Below are 25,640 nucleotides of genomic sequence, written 5' to 3'. Positions count from 1 at the left end.
AGAACTGGCTCGAAGGTAGAAGATGGAGTGGTGGTGAAGGGTTGCTTTTTAGACTGGAGGTTTGTGATCAATAGTGTGCCACAAAGATCGGTGCTGGGTCCACTACTTTTTGTCATTTATATAAATAATTTGGATGTGAACAGAGGAGGTATAGGTAGTAAGTTTGCAGATGACACTAAAATTGGAGGTGTAGTGGACAGCAAAGAAGGTTACCTCAGATTACAACGGGACCTTGATCGGATGGGCCAAGGAGTGGCAAATGAGGTTTAATTTTGATAAATGTGAGGTGCTGCATTTTGGAAAGGCAAATCAGGACAGGACATTTATGCTTAATGGTTGTTGAACAAAGAGACCTTGGAGTTGAAAGTAGACAGGGTAGATTAGATTAGATTCCGTACTGTGTGGAAACAGGCCCTTTGGCCCAACAAGTCCACACCGACCCTCTGAAGAGTAACCCACCCAGACCCATTTCCCTCTGACTAATGCACCTAATACTATGAGCAATTTAGCATGGCCAATTCACCTGACCTGCACATCTTTGGACTGTGGAAAGAAACCGGAGCACCAGGAGGAAACCCATGCAGACACGGGGAGAATGTACAAACTCGACACACAGTCGCCCAAAGCTGGAATTGAACCTGGGACCCTGGTGCAGTGAGGCTGCAGTGCTAATCACTGAACCACCGTACCGTCCAAAGAAGTGCGTAGTGATGAAGACATTTGGTATGCTTGCCTTTATTAGTCAATGCATTGAGTATGTGAATTGGGAGGTCATATTGCAGTTGTACAGCACATTGGTTAGGCCACTATTGGAATAATGTGTGAAATTCTTGTCTCCTTGCAATAGGAAGGATGTTGTGAAACTTGAAAGGGTTCAGAAAAGACTTCGAGATGTTTCCAGGATCAGATGGTTTGAAGTATAAGGAGAGGCTGAATAGGTTATTTTCCCTGGAACTGAGGGGTGGCCTTATAGAGGCTTATAAAATTATAGAGGCTTGGATAGAGTAAATAGACAAAGTCTTTTCCCAGTAGTGGGGAAGGCCAAAACCAGAGGGCACAGGTTGAAGGTGAGAGGGGAAAAATTTAAACAGAATCTGAGAGTCAACTTTTTCACACAGAGGGTGGTGCATGTATGGAATGAGCTGCCAGAGGAAGTAGTGGATTCTGGTACAATTACAACATTTAAATTCAGTTTAGATGCTAAAAGAATCTTAACATAATATCCAAGATCAATTCCATGTTGATCAAATATTTGGAATCACAAAATGAGTTATTTATTAGATTTTCTTAACTGAAATTTTGAAATTGTAATGTGAGCAATGATGCAATTTTTTTATACCAGTAAGAACTTAACTGTGCTATACAGAGGTTAAAAGGGCAATCTGTGTTGGATGGTCAGTTAGCTGGCATTTTATTGATTAAGTAAAATGATGTTTTCTTATAGTGGTCATCTGAGCAGCTTCCTATGTTTTGAAATCTCCTATATGTGTACAATTACAAAAGTAAAAATTTTAAAATTCCTATGTGGGATGTGGGCATCTTCAGACTGTGATGAGGAGCCATCTTTTTGAGCCACCTGTCTCATTGTGTATGTATACCAGCAATGCTCTTAGGAAGTGAGTTTCTGGATTTTCACCCAGCAGCTGTGACAGACTAGTAATTTAGCTTAAAGTTAGGATAGTCCATGTCTTGCAAGGCAACTGCAGTTGATAACGATCTGACTAGGAAGGTGAAGAGTTTTTAATGGAGACTGTTAGTAACTAGCAATAGGTAATGTGTAGTGGCATACTGTGATAACAAGGCCTTGTGTGTAAGGTAAGGAGTTCTGGCATAGGAGAGTTCAAGCCCTAACATTATTGAACTCAATAGTGATTCAGGAGGGCTACAGGGTCCCCAGATGGAAAATGAGGTGTTGTTCTTCCAGCTTGTACTGAGACAGTGATTTTGGCCAGGAAACAGGGTGGTGTGTTAAAGTGACAGGCAACTGGAAGCTAAGGGTCTTCTTTGAGGGTTGAACGCAGATGTTCTGCGAAGCGATCCTCTAGTCTATGTTTCATTTCCCCAATGTAGAGGAGAGCACATTATGAGTAGCAAATGCAGTGGACTAGATTTTGTGAAGTGCAGGTAAGCTTGTGACAGATCCATTTTTGAAAATTTCTTTCCCCCTGCCAGTCCAGTGAATAAGGAACATACTGCCTGCCAGAGAGTAGACAAGGTGTCAACTGGGTCTATGGAAGAAGCAAGTCAGCAGAATTTTGGTTAAACATATGCCGGTACTGGGTTAAACTGTTTCTGGGTTCTTCCCAAAGTTGAAGGGTAGGCAGTAAAAATAGAAGTGAATGCAGGTGCAGTGGTGTCCCTAATTCTCGAATCTGTCTATGGGGAGAAGTTGAGGGCACTACCATTGAGGTCTGCCAAGATTATACTACAGATTTACGCACATGAACAAGTGGTGCTGCTGAAGGGAAATGTAAAAGACAAATACCCTGCATTATTAGGATGCTCCTTGTTACAAAAATTAAGGTTAAACTGTGGCACGGTTAATATACTGCCGAACTCAAACATGAGTTTGCAAGAGATCTTGGACAAGTACAAGGATGTCTTCAAAGGAACCTGGGAGGAAATGAAATAAGTAGAAATTACAGTTGAATCCAGTCACTGGTTCTCGAAATCTGAAGGCACATCTGTTTCCATACGTCATTTGGCCTAAAGGTTAGGTAGAACTAGGATGGTGGAACTCGAATGGCTTGTGAATCTGAGTTTGACCACCAATGAATGACCACTCCCATCGTTCTGGTCTTAAAAACAGCTGCCGTGGTGAGGATTTGTAGTGATTGTAAGATTGCAGTCAACCAAGCTCTGTGAATCAATACCCCCTTCCATTTGTTGAAGACCTATTCACTGGACTGGCAGGGGGAAAGAAACTTTCAAAAATGGATCTGTCACAGGCTTATGTACAGGTTGGGGGGTCGTGAAGGAGTTTCAGCTGCTGCTGATGATAATGACCTATGGGACTGTTCTGGTGCAAACGACTTTCTTGTAGCATCCAGTCAGTGCTGGCTGTGTTCCATAGGGCCATGGATCAAATATTAAGTGGATTTCCAAGGGTCCACCGTTATGTGGGCAATATTTTGATTTATCAGATTTTCTGAAGAGGAGCATTTGAAAAATTAGGAAGTGCAAGAAGGAACTTAAGAAAAAAATTAGAGCAAAAGAGGGAGGCATGGAAAGGACTCGCGAACAGGTTTAGGGAGAATCCTAAAATATTTTATGAATTCATTAAAGGGAAGAGGTTGACTAGGGCCCATTAGGGACCAAGGGGGCAATATGTGTGAAGCCGCAAGATATTGGAAGGGTGCTGAATGAATACTTCTCTTCGGTTTTCACTCTGGAAAAGGAGAAAGTCGGTACAGAATTCAGGAAAAAAGACTGTGAGGAACTTGCACAGTTTTTGGCATAGGAAATGGGGAGGTATTGGAGGAAATTCAGATTAGTGTAGTTTTTATCTGTGCATACTCTGAGCCCAAGGGCTCTTTCTGCACTGGATGACTCTATGATTCTTGATAGTCTCTTAATCACCCTGCAAGCAATGGCCAGTTGGAGAGATTTCCTCAGACCATAAAGCAGGCTTTAAAGGCGGTTGCTTGGATGGTGAATCAACATGTTCTTCAGCATGTATGGAACATATTGCATGCAACAACCCACGTTCAGTGGAGTCCTTTATGTTCAACTATCAATTGCAACCAGAAGGGACCAATGGTAGACCATAATCAAGAAGGACAGAAGGGCAGGAACCTAGAGGCCAAGTGTATTCCAAAGAGGAGAGACTGTGTTGGCTTGGAATTATATATCTGGGGGTAGAATGGATTCCAGTAGTGGTGGTGGCTCAAACAGGAGCATTGTTTTATGGTATAGAACAGGAATGAACTGGTCTGGAGCAAACATACAGACTGGCTGATCACCACCCCTCACCAATGGAGGGGAGTATGAGGCAATCCAGATGGGACCATTGGCTCAAATGAGTCATGTGTCTCCGAACCAAGGTTCGTCGTACCCAGGATGGAGATAACAGCAGTGTCATAGGGCAACAGCCAGAGAGGGATGTATCTGCAGGACAACTAGAACTTCCTGAAGTCTGGGAGACTACATTAGAAAAGTTGAGACAGTCTACTAGGGATTGTTATCCCCCGAGAGACTGATCCTGTCAATGTAAATTAAGTAAAGGTCATTTTGTTTTCCTTTTTTGTTTTCATATTTCAAATTATGTGTACATGTTAGCTGCAATGCTCATGTTATAATCATAATTGTTGCAAATATGTAAATGGGAATTTGAAAATAAAAGGGGAGGCGTGTTATATACGTACTACCCCTTTGACCTGGAGGGGTGGAGCTTGGGTCCAGTCTAGAACTGGTTGTGGACATGTGAATAACGTTTTCCAGTTCACATTTATTATTTGTCTACTTGGTTATTAATTCCTATTTCCAAAGGAAACACCAACACCATACTCTGTACCTTGTCAGTATGTGTTTGTGTATTGTTTACTAAATCCAATCACAACTGTAATGTTTTCCTGCATTTTAACAGGACCTATTCTGACTCGGTTTATCTTCCTTCTCTGCTCTAAGATTTTGTTACTTATTTCAGTTTCCTCTAAATTCTTGTCCTTGCAGTAATCTACCTTGGGTATTCAGAATTTCACTGGAACCCTTGGAATTCTGGTTGGAATGCTGGCTTGTTTTACTACAACCAACTTGTTGGATGACGGAAGGTCCTTAAATGTGATCATAAATTAGGGTTTTCTATCCAGCATATTTGGAGGAAAATTGCTTTGTCTGCATTGTGAATATGGGTGACAACTTTTGCTAAGAGTTTATTGTGGTAGATTAACTCCTGAGCACAATGGATGGATACTTGGAGAGTCAGGCGGAAGAGGCCACCACTACAGAGAAGGTGCTGGGGAGGCTGAAAGATCTGAAGCTGAACAAATCATCTGGACCAGATGGCCAAGACCCCAGGCCCTGAAGGGGATAACTGAGGTCATGGAGGCTTTGATGGTGATCTTTCTGGAATCATGAGTCAGGGAGGTTCCCAGAGGACTGGAAAATTGCTAATGCAATACCCCTTTTTAAGAAAGGAGGAAGGCAGAATATAGGAAATTATAAATTGGTTAGCTTGACCTTGGTTGTTGATACAATTTTAGAGTGCAATGTTAAGAATGAAATTATGAAATACTTGGCAATGCATGGTAAAATAGGGTTGATATCGCATGGCTTCGTCGAGGGTAAGTCATGCCTGACAAATGTTAGAATTCTTTAAGGAGGTAACGAGTAAGTTAGGCAAAGGAGAGCTAGTGGACTTAATCTATTTGGATTTCAAGAAGGCCTTTGACAAGGTGTCAACGCATGAAACTGCTAAATAGAGCCCGTGGTGTTAGGGGCAAGGTGTGGCATGGATAATGAATTGGCTGACTGGTAGAAGGTAGAGAATGAGGATTAAACATCCTGTGTTAGGATGGCAGCCAGTGACTAGTGTAGTTCTGCATGTTGGGGCACAACTGTTCACGAGTTTTGAGAAGATTTGTAGCTCAGGTTGAGGTTCTGGATGTAAATTGCTTACTGAACTTGGAGGTTCATTTCCAGACGTTTAGTCACCCTACTAGGTAATATATTCAGCGGGCCTCTGGGCGAAGCACTGCTGATAATTCCTGCTTTCGACTTATATGTTTGTGTTTCTTGGGTTGGTGGTGTCATTTCCTGTTCTTTTTCTCAGGGGGTGGTAGATGGGGTCAAACTTGAAGAGCTCCATATCAACAAACACAATCAACAAATACATCGAGTTAGACCCCATCTACCACCCCCTGAGAAAAAGAACAAGAAATGACATCACCACAGGAAATGACGACACCAACCCAAAGAAGCCCAAACATAGAAAGCAGGCGTTATCAGCAGTGCGTTGCCTGGAGGCCCACTGAAGATGTTACCTAGTAGGGTGACAAAACATCTGGAAATGAACCTTCCAGTGATCAACCTTCCAGTGATCAACCTTCCAGACCTACGTATTAATGGTTTGGATGAAGCAAGTGGAGGCATCGTTGCTAAGTTTGCAGATGAGACAAAAATACATGGAGGGACAGATAGGATGACAGCAGAAGTAATGGACAGGCCAGAACATTGTTTTCCATCTGCCACTTTGCCTAATGTGGGAAAGTGTGCAGTTATGCAGTTTAGTAGGAAGAATAGAGGTGTAGACATTTTTCTAAATAGGGAAAGTCTTTGGAAATCCGAAAGGCCTGGACAGAATGGACACTGCTAAGAAATAGTAGGACCTGAGTGGACAGTATCTGAGCAAAGGGAAAATCCTTGAGAATAAGATGAGGATGAATTTCTTCAGCCAGGAGGTGGTGATCTGTGGGACGTACTGCTGCAGAAGATTGTAGAGGCAAAGTCATTGCCTTTAAGAGAAGGATAGATAGTCTCTTGATTAGTAAGGGGACAAAGGTTATGGAGAGAAGGTAGGTGAATGAGATTGGGAAACATCAACTCTGAATGGTGGAGCAGCCTCAAGGAACGGGGCTGGCTTAATTATGCTTGTATATCTTCTGGTCTTGTAAGTAGTTTATTATTGTTCGTACGCTTTCTGGTATGCTGACCTCTCACAGATCTCCTGCAATAATCAGGAAAAGCATGTTCTTGCGATTCAATGCAGTTGCTCGCAAATCAGCATGAATTTGGCCAGACTTAGGACTGATTATAACAATTTTAGTGTAATGTCAACATCTCTCTTTTGGTGAATATATTCTTAATGGTGTGGATTATTTTTTACCAATAAAAAGAATATGATAAGCTACCTTTTGTCAACTTATTTGATCCCCATTTGTGATTGTGGGAAGTGCTAAAGACACTACAGTTAGCTTGAAGAAATACTTGACCTCATCATTACCAATTTGACGATTGAAGCTTCATCTGTCCATGACAGTATCTGTAAGAGTGACCAACTTGTGGAGACACCTTCACATTAAGATTATCATCCAGCCTGTTGTGTAGCATTATCACTGTGCTAAGTGGGACAGTCTTTGAATGGATCTAGCAATTCAAGACTCGGCATCTATGAGACACTGTGGGCCATCAACAGCAGCAGAATTGTACTCCAGCACAATCTGTAACTTCATGGCCACTCAACCATTATCAAGCCAGGGGATCAACCTTGGCACTAAAAGCTGGGCAAATCCAACCCGGCCCATCAGTTCACTCTTGATCATCAGTAAAGTGATGGAAAGTGTCATCAGGCACCACCTGTTCAGCAGTAACTTGCTCATGGTGACCCAGTATGAATTTTACCAAAGCCATTCAGCCCCTGACCTCATTTGCAGCCTTGGTTCAAACATGTACAAAAGAGCTGAATTCCAGAGGTGAGGTGAGAGTGACAGCCCTCGACATCACGGCTACATTCAAGGAGCCCTAGTAACACTAGAACCAGAGAGTATTTGGAGCAAACTCTCCACTAGCTGGAGTCATATCTGAAACAAATGAAGATGGTCGTGTTTCTTGGAGATCAGTCATCTTACCTCCAGGGCATTTGAGGAGTTCCTCCGAATAGTGTCCTGGGGTAGGCCCAACCATCTTTAGTTGCTTCTTTCCATCATAAGGTCAGAAGTGGGGATGTTTGCTAATGACTGAACAATGTTCAGCACCATTCGTGACACCTCAGATACTGGAGTAGTACATGTTCAAATGCAGCAAGATCTGGACAGTATCCAGGCTTGGGCTGACAACTGGCAAGAAATACTTGGGTCACAGGCTATTACTGTTTCCAATAAGAGACCATGTAATTACTTTCCTTTGACATTCAGTGGTGTTGCTATCACTGAATCCCTCCCTATCAACATCCCTGGGGTTACGATTGATCAGAAACTCAACTGGATTCACCACACAAACACTGGCTACAAGAGCAAATCAGAGGCTAGGAATACTGCGGCGTGTAATTCACCACCTGACTCCGCAGAGCCTATCCACCATCTACAAAGTACAAGTCAGGAATATTCCCCACTTGCCTGGATGAGTGCAGTTCCAACAACACTCAAGAAGCTTGAAACCATACAAGACAAAGCAGCCTGCTTTATTGGCACTACACCCTCAAGCATCCACTCTCTCCACCATTGATGCTCAGTAGCAACAATGTGTACTATCCACAAGATAGACTGCAGAAACTCACTAGGCAAAAGTGAGGACTGCAGATGCTGGAAACCAGAGTTTAGATCAGAGTGGTGCTGCAAAAGCACAGCAAGTCAGGCAGCATCCGAGGAGCAGGAAGGGCTTTTGCCTGAAACGTCGGTTTTCCTGCTCCTCGGATGCTGCCTGACCTGCTGTGCTTTTCCAGCACCACTCTGATCTAAAAACTGCAGAAATTCACTAAAGATCTTTCAATAGTAGCTTCCAAATCCTTGAGCACTTTCATCTAGAAGGGACAAGGATAGCACCATCACTTGCTGTTCCTTCATTATTGCTGGGTCAAAGTCCTGGAATTACCTCCCTAAGGTCATTGTGGATCAATGTACAGCATGTGGACTACAGTGGTTCAAGAAGGCATCTCAACACCACCTCAAGGGCTTCTACGGATTGGGAATAATGGTGGTAAACCAGCAATGCCCATCTCCCACGAGTGAATTTTAAAAAATTGTCGATCAAAATACTGTCCCAAAAAAGGACTTGGAAACTGTCATCCTGAATTTATTGTAACGGTAATGTGTCTTTGCCATGATCTCAACCTATTCTATAACTATAGGCTAAGTACAAAAAACATTTGTTACGCTTTCCAGTACAGTCAGTCAATCATCAAAATGGTGAATTGCTTTTTATTAACTGCAAGCCAAAATGTGTGTCTACAAAGTGATAGAGTTATGAAGCTCTGAGAATGCACTCATCTTTCTTTTTTCTTTTCAACAGCTGGCCTCTGGACAGTACTTACCTTGGGAGGAGTTGGGAATAAGACAAGCCAGCAAGGGGATCTGTCATCTCCACTGGCTAATCGAAGTCTTCTGCTTCTGCTTGTTTTATCTAATTTGAGCAACAGACCAGAAAAACCAAATCCATACAGACAGTCGATAATGTCTTTCAGAAATACGCAAGGTTTGTTTAAGCCTGAAAACTTTTTTTAAAAAAAAGATATTTAACTGCTTGCTTGCTATCTGTCAAATGTACTCATTGCATCAGCAACCTGTAAATTTTTGGAAAAACTCAGGCCAGGTAGCATCTGTGGAGAAAGAAAAGCCAATGTTCTGGGTCCTATGACCCTTCTTCAGAGTTTGCTTCTGATTTCCAGCATCTGCAGATTTTTGGTTTTCTATAAATTGTTTGACTGAGTAATTGGATCACGTCAGATTTAAGATTCTGTAGTAGTGCAGTAAGAGTAATATTTCCCCTGCACCCCACACACCCAATGAGAACAGTGCAGAGCCTCACTAAGTTGGTTGCTGACCTTGTTTACTTTCTTCCTTACTAGTGTTGTGGGCCCTAGAATCAACTCACTAATTCTGATAGGTAAAAACAATAACTGCAGATGCTGGAAACCAGATTCTGGATTAGTGGTGCTGGAAGAGCACAGCACTTCAGGCAGCATCCGAGGAGCAGTCTGGTAGGCATTTGGTACTTGTACTGGTTTTATGTCATTTGGAACATAGAAATTTTGAAGCTAGGAACTGGAGTAGGCTATTTGGTCCTTTGAGCCTGCTTCGCCATTCAATATGACCATGGCAGAACCTCTGTCTCAGTCCTTTATTTGGGGTGAGTGAATGTAAGATGGTAGGCAAACATATAAGTCAGCAGCCGCTGTATTCAGTGTGGATGACTAATTTGCTGCCAAGCATCTGAAGAAACAAACAAAGACAGCAGTTCTGATCAAGAGCCACCAGATGTTAACTGTTTTCTCCCCTTAGATGGTGCCAGATCTGTTGAGTTTTCCTGTTCATATTTTGGTTTTGTACCACCACACTGTGTAAATTGTTCTGACTGAACACTGGATTCTCTTTACTGCACTTGAAAATTAGTCCATTTCTGGATTTGTGAAGAAAATATTGTTTGGTTAAACTCTAACATAAAAAGCATAATGCTAGTTGTTAACAGCTTCTTCAACATTTAAGAAGACAAAAGACATGTTCTTGATATTTTTAGGTGTATTCTCTTCATAAATGAAGGGCAAATTGGCACTTCAATATTGTTGGAAAAAATAGAGATGGAGTAAGTATAGGCCAAGCAAAAAAGATATCAACGTGTTGAATTGCCTGCAAAAATATATTTAGAGAAAACAATAGAGGATGCAAAGATTTAAAAGCGGCAAAGTATTATGCAAACAGAGGAAGGAGGAAGCTGCATAAACATAAAAAATCCAAATAAAGTGGGCCCAAAATACAGCAGATTTGAAATTAATAGTAAAAAAAAAGGCAAAGATACACAGTAGATTCGTCAGTCTTGAAGTAAAAAGGAAATATATAAGTTCCAGAAGTTGCTTGCATTTTTCTCCTCTTCTATCCAAACTACCTTTTGTATTTGTCTAGCTGTTTTCCATCCAGCACCAGCTCCCTCTCCTTGCTCCTTAGTGACGTTGAAGCTTCTACTAGAGCTTTGTTCTCTTTTATAACATCCCTACTTTTAGATGCTTTCACTTGACACCTTCCAACGCAATTGTATGAGATGTGTTGCCTGTCTAATCATTTCTTTCCTGATCCACAACATCTCTTCCCCACACTGTTTACAAAACAAATGCACAATTAATGATTGCTCAGGTAATAATGATATTCCTGATGAAGAACTAATGATTGAAACGTCAACTCTCCTGCTCCTTTGATGCTGTCTGACCAGTTGTCCTTTTCCAGCAGCACACATTTTGACTCTGATCTCCAGCATCTGCAGTGCTTACTTTCTCCTGATAGTGATATGTCAGTTTTTCATTCAGACTAATGCAAATTTGAAATTGCAAGTCAAAAATACAGTTGAAGTTACATTTTGCCAGATATTTTATTTACTTGTAATCCTTAATTTCAGATAATACTGCTATTCAATCACCAAACTCCTACTGCTTCCAGATAAATTTCAACAGTTTGTATACAGCACTGTACGAGCAGCAGAAATCTGATCAGGCCACTCTTCTGCTGTATACTTTGTTGCATCAGAACCCGAACGTGAGAACATATGTCTTGGCCCGTACTGACGTAGAGAATTTGGTGAGTGTATTTTCAGCTTTTTGAGCAATAGATTAATTGTAATTTTGTTTTTCCTGAATTTTCTTTCCTTCAATGAAGATGCTGTCTCTTGCAGTGTTAGAATTTTAAGGGTGAAGGCCAATTTTAGCCATTCAGCTTTTTGAGATTTGCTTGAATGAGGAATAAAATTAGTACTTTCTAATCAAAGTGGCCAAGTTCCATGCTCTTTAATGTGTTTATCCACTATCCCATGGGCACTCATTGCTTTGCCAGTGCAGCATATGCATTTTCCACACTTGGAATAGGAGTGGCATGGTGGTTCAGTGCTTAGTCCGGCTACCTCACAGCACTAGAGGCCCTGGTTTGATTTTACCCTTAGACGAGTGTCTGTGTGGAGTTTGCACGTTTTCCTCCGGGTACTCTGGTTTCCTTCCACAGTCCAAAGATGTGCAGATTTGATGGATTGGCCATGCTAAATTGTCCATTGTGTCCAGGGATGTGCAGATTAGGTGGATTAGCCGTGGAAAATGCAGGTTCACAAGATAGGGTAGGGGGATGGGTCTGAATGGGGTGCTCTTCGGAGGGTCTGTTCAAAGGGCCAAATGGCCTGCTTCCACTCTGTAGGGATTCAAAGATTCTACATTTGTGTTCTTGACAGGCTGTAGTTTAAATCTGGTTAATTTTGAATGTTGGATATTTTAGAGAATTTCATCGAGAGGTTGCGATTTTGTTTTTGTTTCATTTTAGAGTAGAATCCTCTTTCCTGTAAAGTTGGGTATTGTAGCCAAACTCCAGTTTAACTTCTCTGCCCTTTGCAATGATTCATGCCTTTATTGACAGAACACAAACATGGAAATACAAGCCATGCACTAATTAAATTCCATATTTTCACAAACATGATTCACTGTTCAGTTTTTGTTTTTAGAAGTGTGATTTTGTATTTCCTTTCCTGATTCTCCCAACTGGGCAGCACAGTGGTTAGCACTGCTGCCTCACAGCGCCAGAGACCCATGTTCAATTCCCGCCTCAGGCGACTGACTGTGTGGAATTTGCATCTTCTCCCTGTGTCTGCATGGGTTTCCTCCGGGTGCTCCGGTTTCCTCCCACAATCCAAAAATGTGCAGGTTAGGTGAATTGGCCATGCTAAATTGCCCGCAGTGTTAGGTGTAGGGGAATGAGTCTGGGTGGGTTGCGCTTCGGCGGGTCGGTGTGGACTTGTTGGGCCGAAGGGCCTATTTCCACATTGTAAATAATCTAATCTAATCTATTTAGCGTATAACTTGAACTAATAATAAACTGGCCATATCTATCCTTGTGTTCTCCTATTTCTACTTGCTTTGGTGTTTTTGATTGTTTTCTAAAGTCATTTAGACATGTTTCTCAAAGGAGAATACAGATATTCAACTTACTTGAATGCAGCACATCTCTCAGTGTCCATTTACTGTTTAACAAAGTCAAATTGGTTGAGACATTCCTCCTATGTTTTAACAGAGAAATCTGGGAGTTGTAGATTTGTGTATCATTCCGTACCAAACTTGATATGAAAAGAACTTATTAGCGATCAAGTTCTGAATTGTAGCTGATTATTTAGTGAAATCATAATTTCGGTAGGTATTTTTCTCATCAATTCAGAGATATGAAATGCATCTACTTTAATGCAAGGAGTATAGTGTGTAAGGGATTGGATTGATGCCTGGGAGTATGATGTTGTTGCAATCACAGAGACTTGGTTGAAGGAAGGGCATGATTGGCAATTAAATGTTCCAGGATATAGATGCTTCAGACAGGACAGGGAGGGAAGTAAGGGGTGGGGAGGGGGGGAAGGGGGGGGGAAGTTGCATTGCTGGTCAAGGGCAATATCATGGCTGTGCTAAAGGAGCACACTATGGAGGTCTTGGGGAGTGAGGCATTTTGGGTGGAGAGGAGAAAAGGAGAAATAAGAGTGCAGTCACACTGTTGGGGCTGTATTACAGGCTTCCCAACAGTGAGCGTGAGGTAGAAGAACAAATAGGTAAACAGATTATGGAAAGATGTAGAGGCAATAGGGTAGTGGTGATGGGAGATTTTAATTTTCCGAACATTGAGTGGGATATACTTAGCGTCAGAGGTCTGGATGGGGTAGAATTTGTAAGAAGCGTCCAGGAGAGTTTTCTAGACCAATATGACAATAGTCCGACGAGGGAAGGGGCCATATTGGACCTGGTACTGGGGAATGAGCCAGCACAGGTGGTAGAAGTTGCGGTGGGGGATTTCTTTGGGAACAATGACCACAATTCTGTAAGTTTTAGAATACTTGTAGATAAAGAAGAGAGTGGTCTTAAGGGAAGAGTACTAAACTGGGCCAAGGCTAATTGGCTCAGAAATGTGGATTAGGCACAGCTATTTGAAGGGAAGTCCACATTTGAGATGTGGGAGGCTTTCAAAGATAGGTTAAAGATAGTGCAGGATAGGCATGTCATGTTGAAGGCAAACGATAGAAAGGGCAAGATTCGTGAACCGTGGATGACGAGAAATTGTACAACTAGCCAAGAGAAAAAGGGAAGCATACACAAGGTCTAGGCAGCTAAGAACAGAACGCCTGGAAGAATATCGGAAGAGTCGGACAAGTCTTAAACAAGGAATCAAGTGGGCTAAAAGGGGTCATGAAATAGCTTTAGCTAGTAGAATTAAGGAAAATCCCAAAGCATTTTATTCTTATACAAGAAACAAGCGGGTAACTAGAGAAAGGATTGGTCCACTAAAGGATAATGAAGGAAGGCTGTGTGTCAAACTTGAGAGAACAGGTGAGATTCTGAATAATTACTTTGCATCAGTGTTCACCGAGGAGAGGAACATGATGAATGTTGAGATTAGAGATAGAAGTTTGATTAGTCTGGATCATGTTGACATAAGTAGGGAAGATGTGTTGGGTAGGCTAGAGGTTATTAAGGTGAACAAATCCCTCGGACCGGATGGGATCTATCCCAGGTTGCTGAGGGAGGCAAGAGAGGAAATAGCTGGAGCTCTGACATATCTTTGTGGCATCCTTAAATACAGGTGAGGTGCTGGAGAACTGGAGGGCTGCTCATGGTGTCCCCCTGTACAAGAAGGGTAGTGATATTTGGGTAACTACAGACCAATGAGCCTGATGTCGGTGGTGGGAAAGTTGCTGGAGAAGATACTGAGGGATAGGATCTATTTATATTTAGAAAAGAATGGTCTTACCAGTGATAGGCAACATGGTTTTGTGCGGGGGAGATCGTGCCTTCCCAACTTAATAGAGTTCTTCAAGGAAGTGACCAAGTTGATAGATAAAGGAAGGGCTGTTGATGTAATTATACATGGACTTTAGTAAGGCATTTGCTAAGGTTCCCCATTGTAGACTAATGGAGAAAGTGAAGTCACATGGTGTGCAGGGTGTTCTAGCTGGGTGGATAAAGACCTGGTTGAGCAACAGGAGACAGAGTAGTAGTTGAAGGGAGTTTCTCTAAATGGAGAAAGGTGACCAGTGGTATTCCGCAAGGGTCGGTGTTGGGGCCCACTGTTGTTTGTAATATACATAAAGAGGGCACTGTTGGTATGATCAGCAAGTTTGCAGATGACACGAAGATTGGTGGAGTAGCAGAAAGCATAAGGGACTGTCAGAGAATACAGGAGGATATAGATAGACTGGAGAGTTGAGCGGAAAAGTGGCAGATGGATTTCAATTCAGACAAATATGAGGTGATGCATTTAGGCAAGACTAATTCTAGAGCAAATTATACAATGAACGGAAAAGCCTTGGGGAAAAGTTGATGGACAGAGAGATCTGAAGTGCAGGTCCATTGTACCCTGAAGGTTGCTGCACAGGTGGATAGTGTGGTCAAGAAGGCATATAGTATGCTTGCCTTCGTTGGACAGGGTATTGAGTATAACAGCTGGCAAGTCATGTTAACATTGTACAAGACATTGGTTCGGCCGCATTTAGAATATTGTGTACAGTTCTGGTCACCACGTTACCAAAAGGATGTGGATGCTTTGGAGAGGGTGCAGAGAAGGTTTATGAGGATGTTGCCTGGTATGGAAGGTGCTAGCTATGAAGAGAGGTTGAGTAGGTTAGGTTTATTTTCATTTGAGAAAAGGAGATTGAAGGGGGACCTGATTGGGGTTTATAAATTCATGAAGGGTATAGACAGGGTGGATAGAGACGAGCTTTTTCCCATGCTGAAGGACTCAATAATGAGAGGTCATGCTTTCAAGGTGAGAGGTGGAAAGTTTAAGGAGGTTACACGTGGCAAGTACTTCACACAGAGGGTGGTGAGCATTTGGAACGCATTGCCAGCAGAGGTGGTAGAGGCAGGCATGGTAGATTCATTTAAGATGCGTCTGGATAAGTACATGAGTAAGTGGGGAGTAGAGGGATACAAATGCTTTGGAATTGACCCACAGGTTTAGACAGTACATTTAAGACCATAAGACATAGGAGCGGAAGTAAGGCCATTCGGCCCATCGAGTCCACTCTGCCATTCAATCATGGCTGATGGGCATTTCAACTCCACTTACCCGCATTCTCCCCGTAGCCCTTAATTCCATGTGACATCAAGAATTTATCAATTTCTGCCTTGAAGACATTTAGCGTCCCAGCCTCCACTGCACTCTGTGGCAATGAATTCCACAGGCCCACCACTCTCTGGCTGAAGAAATGTCTCCGCATTTCTGTTCTGAATTTACCCCCTCTAATTCTAAGGCTGTGTCCACGGGTCCTAGTCTCCTCGCCTAACGGAAACAATTTCCTCGCGTCCACCCTCTCCAAGCCATGTGTTATCTTGTAAGTTTCTATTAGATCTCCCCTTAATCTTCAAAACTCCAATGAATACAATCCCAGGATCCTCAGCCGTTCTTCATATGTTAGACCAAGCATTCCAGGGATCATCCGTGTGAATCTCCGCTGGACAGCTCCAGTGCCAGTATGTCCTTCCTGAGGTGTGGGGACCAAAACTGGACACAGTACTCCAAATGGAGCCTAACCAGAGCTTTGGATCGGCTCAGGCTTGGAGGGCTGAAGGGCCTATTCCAGGGCTGTAAATTTTCTTTGATCTTTGAAATATTGTTACACATGTCTCGAGCAGATGAGACTTGAACCAGATCCTTTTAATTTAATTGAAATCCACCTTCTTGATTATCCCAAGTTGAGACTAAGTTTTCATTTTGTATTATCTGATTTATGCATGATACAATAAAATGAGTCAAATGAAGTGACATTGGATAGGTTTTGAATTTGTAGTTAGGAAATCTGTTGGGTTGGTGATTTACATAACAATATGAATATTATATTTTGAGAATCACTTACAGTAAATGGAAGCCATCATTGATTTTCAAGTGTTATGAAGAGAAATGACCAAGTATTATTTTTAAAAAGTATGTGAACCCATATAAATGTATTTAGACAAAGTCTTTTCCCTGGGGTGGGGGAGTCCAGGACTAAAAGGCATAGGTTAAAAATCACACAACACCAGGTTATAGTCCAACAACTATAACCTGGTGTTGTGTGGCTGTTGGATTATAACCTGGTGTTGTGTGATTTTTAACTTTGTACACCCCAGTCCAACACCGGCATCTCCGAATCATAGGTTTAGGGTGTGAGGGGAAAGATATAAAAGAGACCTAAGGGGCAACCTTTTCACACAGAGGGTGGCATGTGAATGGAATGAGCTGCCAGAGGAAGTGGTGGAGGCTAGTGCAATGACATTTGGATGGGTATATAAAGAGGAAGGGTTTGGAGGGATATGGGCCGGGTGCTGGCAGGTGCGACTAGATTGGGGTTAGGATATCTGGTCGGCATGGACAAGTCGGACCAAGGGGTCTGTTTCTATGCTGTACATCTCTATGACTCTATTTTGAATTATTAAACAAAGGATACTTTGAAGAGCAACACTCATTCCTCCATCTCTTTTTGCAATTCCTCTCATCAAAATGTGTGAGCTGAGATCTCGTCCAAAGTCAGCTTTACTACTTATGGAAGATTCCTGGAGAGGATTTGTTGGAATCTATGTTACCTTCGTACTCCCTTAAGCTACTCAAAGTGTCCGCATGCTGTGATTAGCATACTGACACGTTTACTTTTGGAAGCCCATGACCATGCTCAGACCTTGGAGATCTGCACAGAAGAAAAATTAGAGACAACATAACATACCATCTGGAGAAAAGGGACTTCAACAAGTTTACAACTGGTCTGGGAAGACACCTAATGCCAGCAGCTTGTGTGTTCATAATAACTTAATCAAACTATATTTGGGAAAATCAGTGACCTGTTTAAAGCTGTTCTTTCTACTTTGCAGCCTCCCTGTCTCCCAATCCCCCTTGTAGCCTCTCTCTTCCTCCATACCCTGCAGCATCCATTTGTTCCCTCTTTCAGCATCTATTTCATTTCCCCCATTGCAGCCTCCTCCCTCCAGACCCCTTGTAACCACCTCCTCCCCTACCCCTCATGCATTCTCCTCCTTCCCCTCAACCCTCTTGTTTTCTACACTATCCCTGCCACCACTCTTGCAGCCTCCTTCCCCATCCACCACTCATGATACTGTCCTTCATCCTCAACTCACCTGATGGTCACATTCCTGAAATGTTAGGCAGCCCCTCGCCTTGCCCCAGTGGCAGATTGTATCCCTATTAAAATTGGAAGGACATGGCTGCCAGTAGCAGCTCAGAACTCCACTGGTGATCCCCTTATTGCTATGACTTTCCTATCGGCTCGCTGCACACCCCCTTGCAGACTGTTAATTTCTTGTGCTGATTGGCTTACTTATGAATGTATCAGCTGCAAGTGTGGTAAAGAATCAGTTTATGATGTCGGCATAGTTCCTCCCTGATTGTAGTTGTTTGAATTTTTCAGGGCATTTTGGTGAATTCACTTGCCATCTCTGTATTTTGAATTCTGAGGGCTGACCTATATCTCAACTTTATTTGCTGCCTTTGATCATGTCCCTCCATCTTGCAAAAATTTAGCAGCTTTAGTCTTAACAGTTTCATGTTCCAGTGTCACAACATTTTGGGATAAATTTGGAATAATCCACATTACTGTTGCTTACTGATCTGCAATTTTTGGGATTCTTCTCACTGTGAAATGATTTATTAGAACTCGTTCTTTAGGGTTAATTGGAAGATTGGCACTTAACACTAGGTCACCCTAATTTACCACCTAAAGAACTATACCTAGTGCGAAATTGTCTTCATAGTGAAGTAGAGAAAGCAGTTTGAAGAGTTTACACACCATGAGTGACTTTTGAATTATTTAACTGACCATATAATAATTTGTATGGAGTCTTGTGGTGGTGTCTCTACCTCTGGACAGGAAGGTCAGGGGTAAAGTCAATCTGTCCCCAGAGATAATATCTGAAAACCTGTTTAAAATACTTTACAATTATTTGTCAATAAAAAATGTCTAGTTATCAATTGTGGACAGTGATGCAAAGAGGAGTTCAGATTGACCCACGAAAGGGTTTCATATTTAAGACCAGACATGTGAACTATTACTCAGGAACAATTTAGTCTATTTCTGTTGCAAGATAGCATTTAAATGATTTTTCTCAGTAGTTTGAAACCCTTGTTATTCTTTTAAGTGTTTAATTTGAGTTGATTGGCTCTGAACTTTTGCTGTCACTGCTCTAGTCTCTTGTGGTGAATTGTTATGCTTTCCTGTACTTTCCACTTCATACTTTCTGGGCTGCGCTCTCAACATTAATGCTTAAAGACATGCCCAAAATTAAAAACTGGGTGAAGGAATGGAATTTTGTAAAAAAAATCTAAATTCCACCTAGGTGGTGGGTGTATTGTTTTCCAACTTTTAATGGTGATGCATTCTGTGATCACACGTAGAGAATTGGCATTCCTGGAGCTTAACTCTCAAGGAAGAGAAGAAGAAGTGAATTAAAAAGAATTTGCAGATCAATTAGGCCATAAGACATGGGAGCAGAAATTAGGCCATTCAGCCTGTCCAGTCTGCTCCACCGTTCAATCATGGCTGATAAGTTTCTCAACTCTATTCTCCTGCTTTCTCCCCGTAACCCTTGATCCTCTTGATACTCTAATCTATCTATCTATCTCAGTCTTAAATTTACTCAGCCTCCACAGCCTTCTGTGGCAATGAATTCCATAGATTCACCACACTCTGGATGCAGATGTTTCTCCTTATATCCATTCTAAAAGGTCTTCCCTTTACTCTAAGGGTTTGCCCTCTGGTCTTAGTCTCTCCTACCAATGGAAACATCTTCTCAACTCTGTCCAGGCCATTCAGTATTCCATATGTTTCAATTAGATTCCCATTCATCCTTCTAAACTCCATTGAGTATAAACCTAGAGTCGTCAAACATTCCTCATGTTAAGCTTTCATTCCTGGGGCTATTTTCGTGAATCTCCTCTGAACATGCTCCAGGGTCAGTATGTACTTCCTAAGAGATGAGGCCCAAAATTGTGCAAAATACTCTAAATGTAGTCTGAGCAGAGTGTTATAGAGCCTCAGAAGTACATCCCTGCTTTTATATTCAAGTCCTTTCAACATGAATGCCATCATTGCATTTGCCTTCCTACCTATTGACTCGGCCTGCAAGTTTATCTTGAGAATCCTGAACTGGAACTCCCAAGTCTCTTTGCACTTCAGATTTCTCCCCATTCAGAAAATAGTCTATGCCTCTGTACTTCCTACCAAAGTGCATGACGTCACACTTCCTCGCATTGTACTCCATCAGCCACTTCTTTGACCGCTCTCCTAACCTGTCCAAATCCTTCTGCAGTCTCCCTGCCTCCTCAATGCTACCTGTCCCTCTACCTATCTTTGTATTGTCTGCAAACTTAGCCAGAATGTCCACAATTCCTTCATCTAGATCGTTAATGTATAAAGTGAAAAGTCGTGGTCCCATGTTCAATATGTTCAGTTTGTTTATTATAAATGAGTTCTGGATGTAAGTTTGCTTGCTGCGCTGGAAGGTTTGTTTTCAGGTGTTCATCAGTGACCCTCTGGTGAAGTACTAGAGGTGTGGCCTGCTTTTTTTGTGCTTGGGTGTCCTTGGGTTGGTGATGGCATTTCCTGTGGTAATGTCATTTCCTGTTCTTTTTCTCAGGGGTGATAAATGGGATCCAAGTCAATGTGTTTGTTGATAGAGTTCCAGTTGGAATGCCATGCTTCTAGGAATTCTCATGCGTGTCTCCATTTGGCTTGTCCAAGGATGGATGTGTTGACCTAATCAAAGTGGTGTCCTTCCTCATCTGTACGTAAAGATACTAGTGAGAGTGGGTATGTCTTTTTGTGTCTAGTTGATGCTCATGTATCCTGGTGGCTAGTTTTCTGCCTGTTTGTCCAACGTAGTGTTTGTTACAGTTCTTAAACGGTATTTTGTAAATGACATTAGTTTTGCTTGTTGTCTATACAGAGCCTTTCAAGTTCATTAGCTGCTGTTTTAGCATGTTGGTGGGTTTGTGGGCTACCATGATGCCAAGAGGTCTGAGCAGTCTGGCAATCATTTCCGAGATGCCTTTGATGTAGGGGAGAGTGTCTAGGGTTTCTGGACGCATTTTGTCTGCTTGTTTGGGTTTGTTGCTGAGAAATCGGCAGACAGTGTTCATTGGGTCCCCGTTCTTTTTGAATCCACTGCATTGGTGATTTTCCTGTGCTGTGCATACTTCCTACGAAAGAACTATGAACAGCGGAGGAAAACCATCTATGCAGTGTATTAAAAAATGCCATTTACAAAATGTGTAAGAACTGTAACAAACACTACGTTGGACAAACAGGCAGAAAACTAGCCACCAGGATACATGAGCATCAACTAGCCACAAAAAGACATGACCCACTCTCACTAGTATCTTTACGTACAGATGAGGAAGGACACCACTTTGATTGGGTCAACGCATCCATCCTAGGACAAGCTAAACAGAGACACCCATGAGAATTCCTGGAAGCATGGCTTTCCAACTGTAACTCTGTCAACAACCACATTGACTTGGATCCCATTTATCACCCCCTGAGAAAAAGAGCAGGAAATGGGCAATGACATCACTATCCCAAGGAAACCTAAACACAAATAAAAAGCGGGCCATACCACCAGTACTTCACCGGAGGCTCACTGATGTTACCTAGTATGGTGATGAAATGTCTGAAAACAAACCTTCTAGGTCAGCGAGCAAACTTACATCCAGAACCTCAACCCTGAGCTACAATACTTATCAAAATTCTATAAAAAAGAGTGGAAGATAGGTCAGGTAAGGTGATAGGAAAATGGAATTGGAATTAATTATGTGTAATAAACCTTTTATGTATATATCAGATTACGTGTTGTTTTTGATTTGCAGGTTCTTCCAATTCTTGAGACTTTGTATTGTGTTGAAGAACGTAATTCTCACCATGTGTACATGGCACTCATTATTCTTCTAATCCTCACTGAGGAAGATTCATTCAACCGTTCTGTGCACGAAGTGGTGAGTTAAAGCTGTTTTACAGCATCCAATGTGAACCACTTTATTGAACTCTACATGTCCAAACCTCAACAAAATTTGTTTGATTGTATATTTCGTATTATTAGATGATCAGGAAACTACAGTGTAAAATGTTCAAAAATATTCATGCAGGTTTTTCTAAGGAGTTTTTTTTAATGTGATACTAATTTAATAATTTATGCATCTGACCTCAATTGCCCTTTGGCTGAGTGCTGGCATAGCAAAATCAAGGAAATGACAGGGCAAGAATTGCATATATAAATGGTTTTCCCAACTGTATCCCATGACAAAGCACTTGACCGCTATTGTATTCAAAATTGTAATCTCTGGAATTTATGAAGAGTGGCTGCTGCTAGCTCCCACCCCCAACTGGGCTTGCATTTCAGTTAGCAAATCAGGAAGTAAAGTGCTCTGAATTATCCTTCACTTTTGGTCTGCATTTCATGGAGACCAAGATATTTGATCGGGGAACACAAATGGGATCAGTATCAAAGGTAAAATATCATAAAAACATTGTTTGGAGAAAGTGATAGCAAAGTTGTAATATCACTGGCCTGTGAATTCAGAATCTGAGGTTGATGTTCTGGGACGTGGGTTTGAATAAATATCAAATCATTGGACTTGAAACGTAAACAGAGTTAATGTTTCCACAGTCCTGTTAGCTTCTCCAGCATTTTCTTTTATTATTTCAACTTTGCAGCCTGTAAAGTATTTTGCTTTCATAACAGTCTGCTATTGTCAAACTCGCAGAATCATGACTTACAGAAATGTTTCTGCTACTAGGAGAGAATAGCACCCCAGGGATCGGTGAAAGGACAATCTTTTAGAACTGAGATATGGAAGATTTCTTCAGCCTAAAGCTGGTTAATCTGTAGAACACATTGTCACAGAGGCTGTGGAGGCCAAGTCATTGAGTGTATTTAAGACAAATAGGTTCTTGATTAGTAAGGGGATCAAGGGTTATGGGGAGAAGGCATGAAAATGGGGTTGCGAAACATATCAGCCATGATTGAATAGTGGTGTCCTAATCCTGGACCCGTATCTTATGGTTTTAAAAAGAAACTTTGACCTGAAATTTAAACCAAATAGAAAGTTGTGTTATTTTAAAAATGAGATAGATCTCTTACCTGTCCTTAATCCAGCTTTAAAGTGGACAAAAGCAACTTATACACTACATACCAATTAATTCACTGCTTTGTGCTGGTAGCATTTTCATCAGCCTTTTAGAAATCAGACAGAGTTTGTGCAAGGGTATAACTGCTCAATCTGCACCTTGCCCTTCAGGCTTTTATGGGGAAGCTCTGCTTTGCTGTTCTTCAGCAGGCTCTCTTTGAGTCAAAATATACTGCAGAGGGGAAGAATCCTGTTCTTCTTTATGTCCTGAACTGTGTAGGTCTGCACTCACAATCCACTTCATGCTGATACTGACTTGCTGCACCTTCCTCCCAGTCTGCCCCTCAGTGATGTTGACCTGTTGCACAGGACTTCCAGTAAGCTCTCAGGCAACCAAACGTGAGGATGCGGCTCAGATCCTCAAGGAAATAAGCTATGTCGCACCTCATCACTAACAAAAACGGCAGGGGGTTTATCAGCAGTTCCTTGTGTTGTTTGCAGATGATGGATTTCTTATCTCTTATCTGGAGGGCATTAGAGCCCAAATGAGAGCTTTCTATTCCAACCTTTCTTTTTCCAGATTCATGCAGTGGGGATGCTTGCAAATATTTGTGGAAGGACCTGCTGCAGGTTGCTTCTTTGAGCATAGACATATTGACAGGCACCTTTGACTAGTTCTTCAGGGGCAAGCCTCCATGGCTGGACAGATGAACTATCAAGTTTCTCAGGATATTGTGGAACACCATAGGAATTATTGTGTGTGTGTTCTGGAGGAAGGTATGATGATTGGAGTGATTCCTCTTCAGCTCAGAGCCATAATTGCACTCAAATGCAATATACTGTGGATTCTGGAAGTCTAAAGCAAATGCAGAAAATATTGAAGAAACAACAGGTTTGGCAGCAGCTGTTGAGAGAGAAACAGTGTTAACATTTCAAGTCCAATTGAACGGCGGCAAGATGTCTCCGTGATTAACACTGCTGCCACACAGCGCTAGGGACATGTGTTCAATTCCAGCCTTGGATGAATGTCTTTTGTAGAGTTTCCATATTTTCCCTGTGTTGGCGTGGATTTTATCCACATGCTGCAATTTCCTCCAGTTGTCCAAAGACATGCATTGGATTGGTCTTGCTAAATTGCCCTGCAATGAGAAAGGATGTGTAGGCTAGTTGGGTTAGCAATGCTGAATGCAGGGTTATGGGGATGAGGTCAGGGCTGGGTCTGGGAGAGATGCTATTCAGAGGGTCAGTGCAGACTGAATTGGCTAAATGGTCTCTTTCTGCACTCTAAGGATTCTGCGACTCTTCAGAGTTCCCTTTTGCTGCTTCTCTGTACAAATGCTGCCAAACCTGCTGAGTTTCTTAACCAATTTCTGTTTGTTCCATAATTTCACTGCTGCCTAAGAGAGATCTCCAGTTGTTAAAGAACTGGTGTCTGGTTTCTGTTCTCAGTATAGATTACAAAATCTTTGCCAGGGCATTGTCATCTCACCTTGCAACTGTGCTGGCCACATGGCTCATCCCATCCAATCTGACAAACATGGACCGGAGAATTTGCGATAGTATCCACCTCATCAGGGACGTAATGCACCTTGCGTAGTAGACTGATCTGTCTAGAGCTTTTCTTTACCTTGATCAGGTGAAGCTATTTGATTAGGTTGATCATGAGCTTTTGAGTTCTGAATAGATTTAATCATACAAATGAGTTCTGCATACTATTGAAGAGTGTCAAATGGAAGCCAACAGGCCCTGATAGTGGTTCTTCAATTAAGAAAATGTGTGTGTAAGCTGTCCCTTTGTTTGGCCAGTTATATTCAATATTTGTGGAGCTGTTCCTACATTTATGAATGTGTTTGATTGATTTGAAAGTATCTTGGATGGCAGGGATGTAATCTTTTTGGATTACGCTGATGATGTGTTCCTTGTTTAAGGACTCGGCTGACCTGCAAAGGAATTGTCAAGAGATCTACTCTTTGGCAAAAGTGAGGACTGCAGATGCTGGAAATCAGAGTCTAGATTAGAGTGATGTTGGAAAAGCACCGCTGGTCAGGCAGCATCCAAGGAGCAGGAAAATCGACGTTTCGGGCAAAAGCCCTTCATCAGGATCTACTCTATAGTTTCTTCCCCAAGGCTGCACAGGAATAGATGTTTCAGACATCTCATTGATCTGTGGCAGATGGACGCCTTGCTGGAAAAACTTCGGTGCTTCATGTGAAATACCACTCACCACCTCTATCTGGGAATTCATTTTTGCTCTGCCAGTGAATTCTGGCCAGTGAATTACTGGAAACCGAAGTGACCAATTAGGACACTGAACAGAACAACTGAGTGTTGTCCTACATGGGTCATGTATTGGTCATAAGCATCTGATCGCTGCCAAGTTGCTTGTCACTTTGGTCCCATCCTCATAACCTGTCACAAATATTCAAAGAAAGCTCAGAACTGTTTTTTTTCTGGGTGAAAAGTGACACTGGGTTGCTGCTAAGGTATTGAGTCTTCCATTTAGGGAGGGTGTCCAAGTATCTGTGTCTTCACAGCCAGATAACAACTTTCTTCCTTCAGATTCTGGAACAATACATTTATGTTGAACCTCCTCCATGGTGGTGTGGCCTGATGACACATTTCTTCTGTCAGATGCTTAGCCTCAATTATGACATGCAGTTCCTGTTTATGGAGTGGACAAGGCCTCAGATCTTCTTTTAGGAATTGACTGTCTTTTATCTGGCCTGATGAAGGTTTGGGAAATGGTTATCTTGTGCTAAATGTTTTCCCATGGAACTGGCAGCTGTCATAAGGGCAATCATTGCTCAATTGTGGAGTTTAGATATTTAAAGGAAGACAGGAATCGGGATACTGGAGTGACCAGACTCAGATATGTTGGATGGCAGA

The 25,640-nt window shown here is 42.0% G+C and overlaps 1 protein-coding gene across 6 annotated transcripts in view; it reads left to right on the top strand.

The window, feature by feature from the left end:
* Positions 1-25,640, top strand: part of dym (dymeclin) — a 543,859-nt gene that overhangs the window by 174,562 nt on the left and 343,657 nt on the right. For all 6 annotated transcript variants that reach the window (XM_043718287.1, XM_043718196.1, XM_043718546.1 and 3 more), the window contains 3 exons: positions 8,944-9,126; positions 11,038-11,216; positions 21,498-21,623. In XM_043718287.1, coding sequence (XP_043574222.1) covers positions 8,944-9,126; positions 11,038-11,216; positions 21,498-21,623 — 488 coding nt within the window. The remainder of the gene's footprint in view (positions 1-8,943; positions 9,127-11,037; positions 11,217-21,497; positions 21,624-25,640) is intronic.

The sequence above is a fragment of the Chiloscyllium plagiosum genome, chromosome 1 (genome assembly GCF_004010195.1).
Source record: "Chiloscyllium plagiosum isolate BGI_BamShark_2017 chromosome 1, ASM401019v2, whole genome shotgun sequence".
Taxonomy (NCBI): Eukaryota; Metazoa; Chordata; class Chondrichthyes; order Orectolobiformes; family Hemiscylliidae; genus Chiloscyllium; species Chiloscyllium plagiosum.
This window is presented reverse-complemented; position numbering and strand designations above follow the sequence as displayed.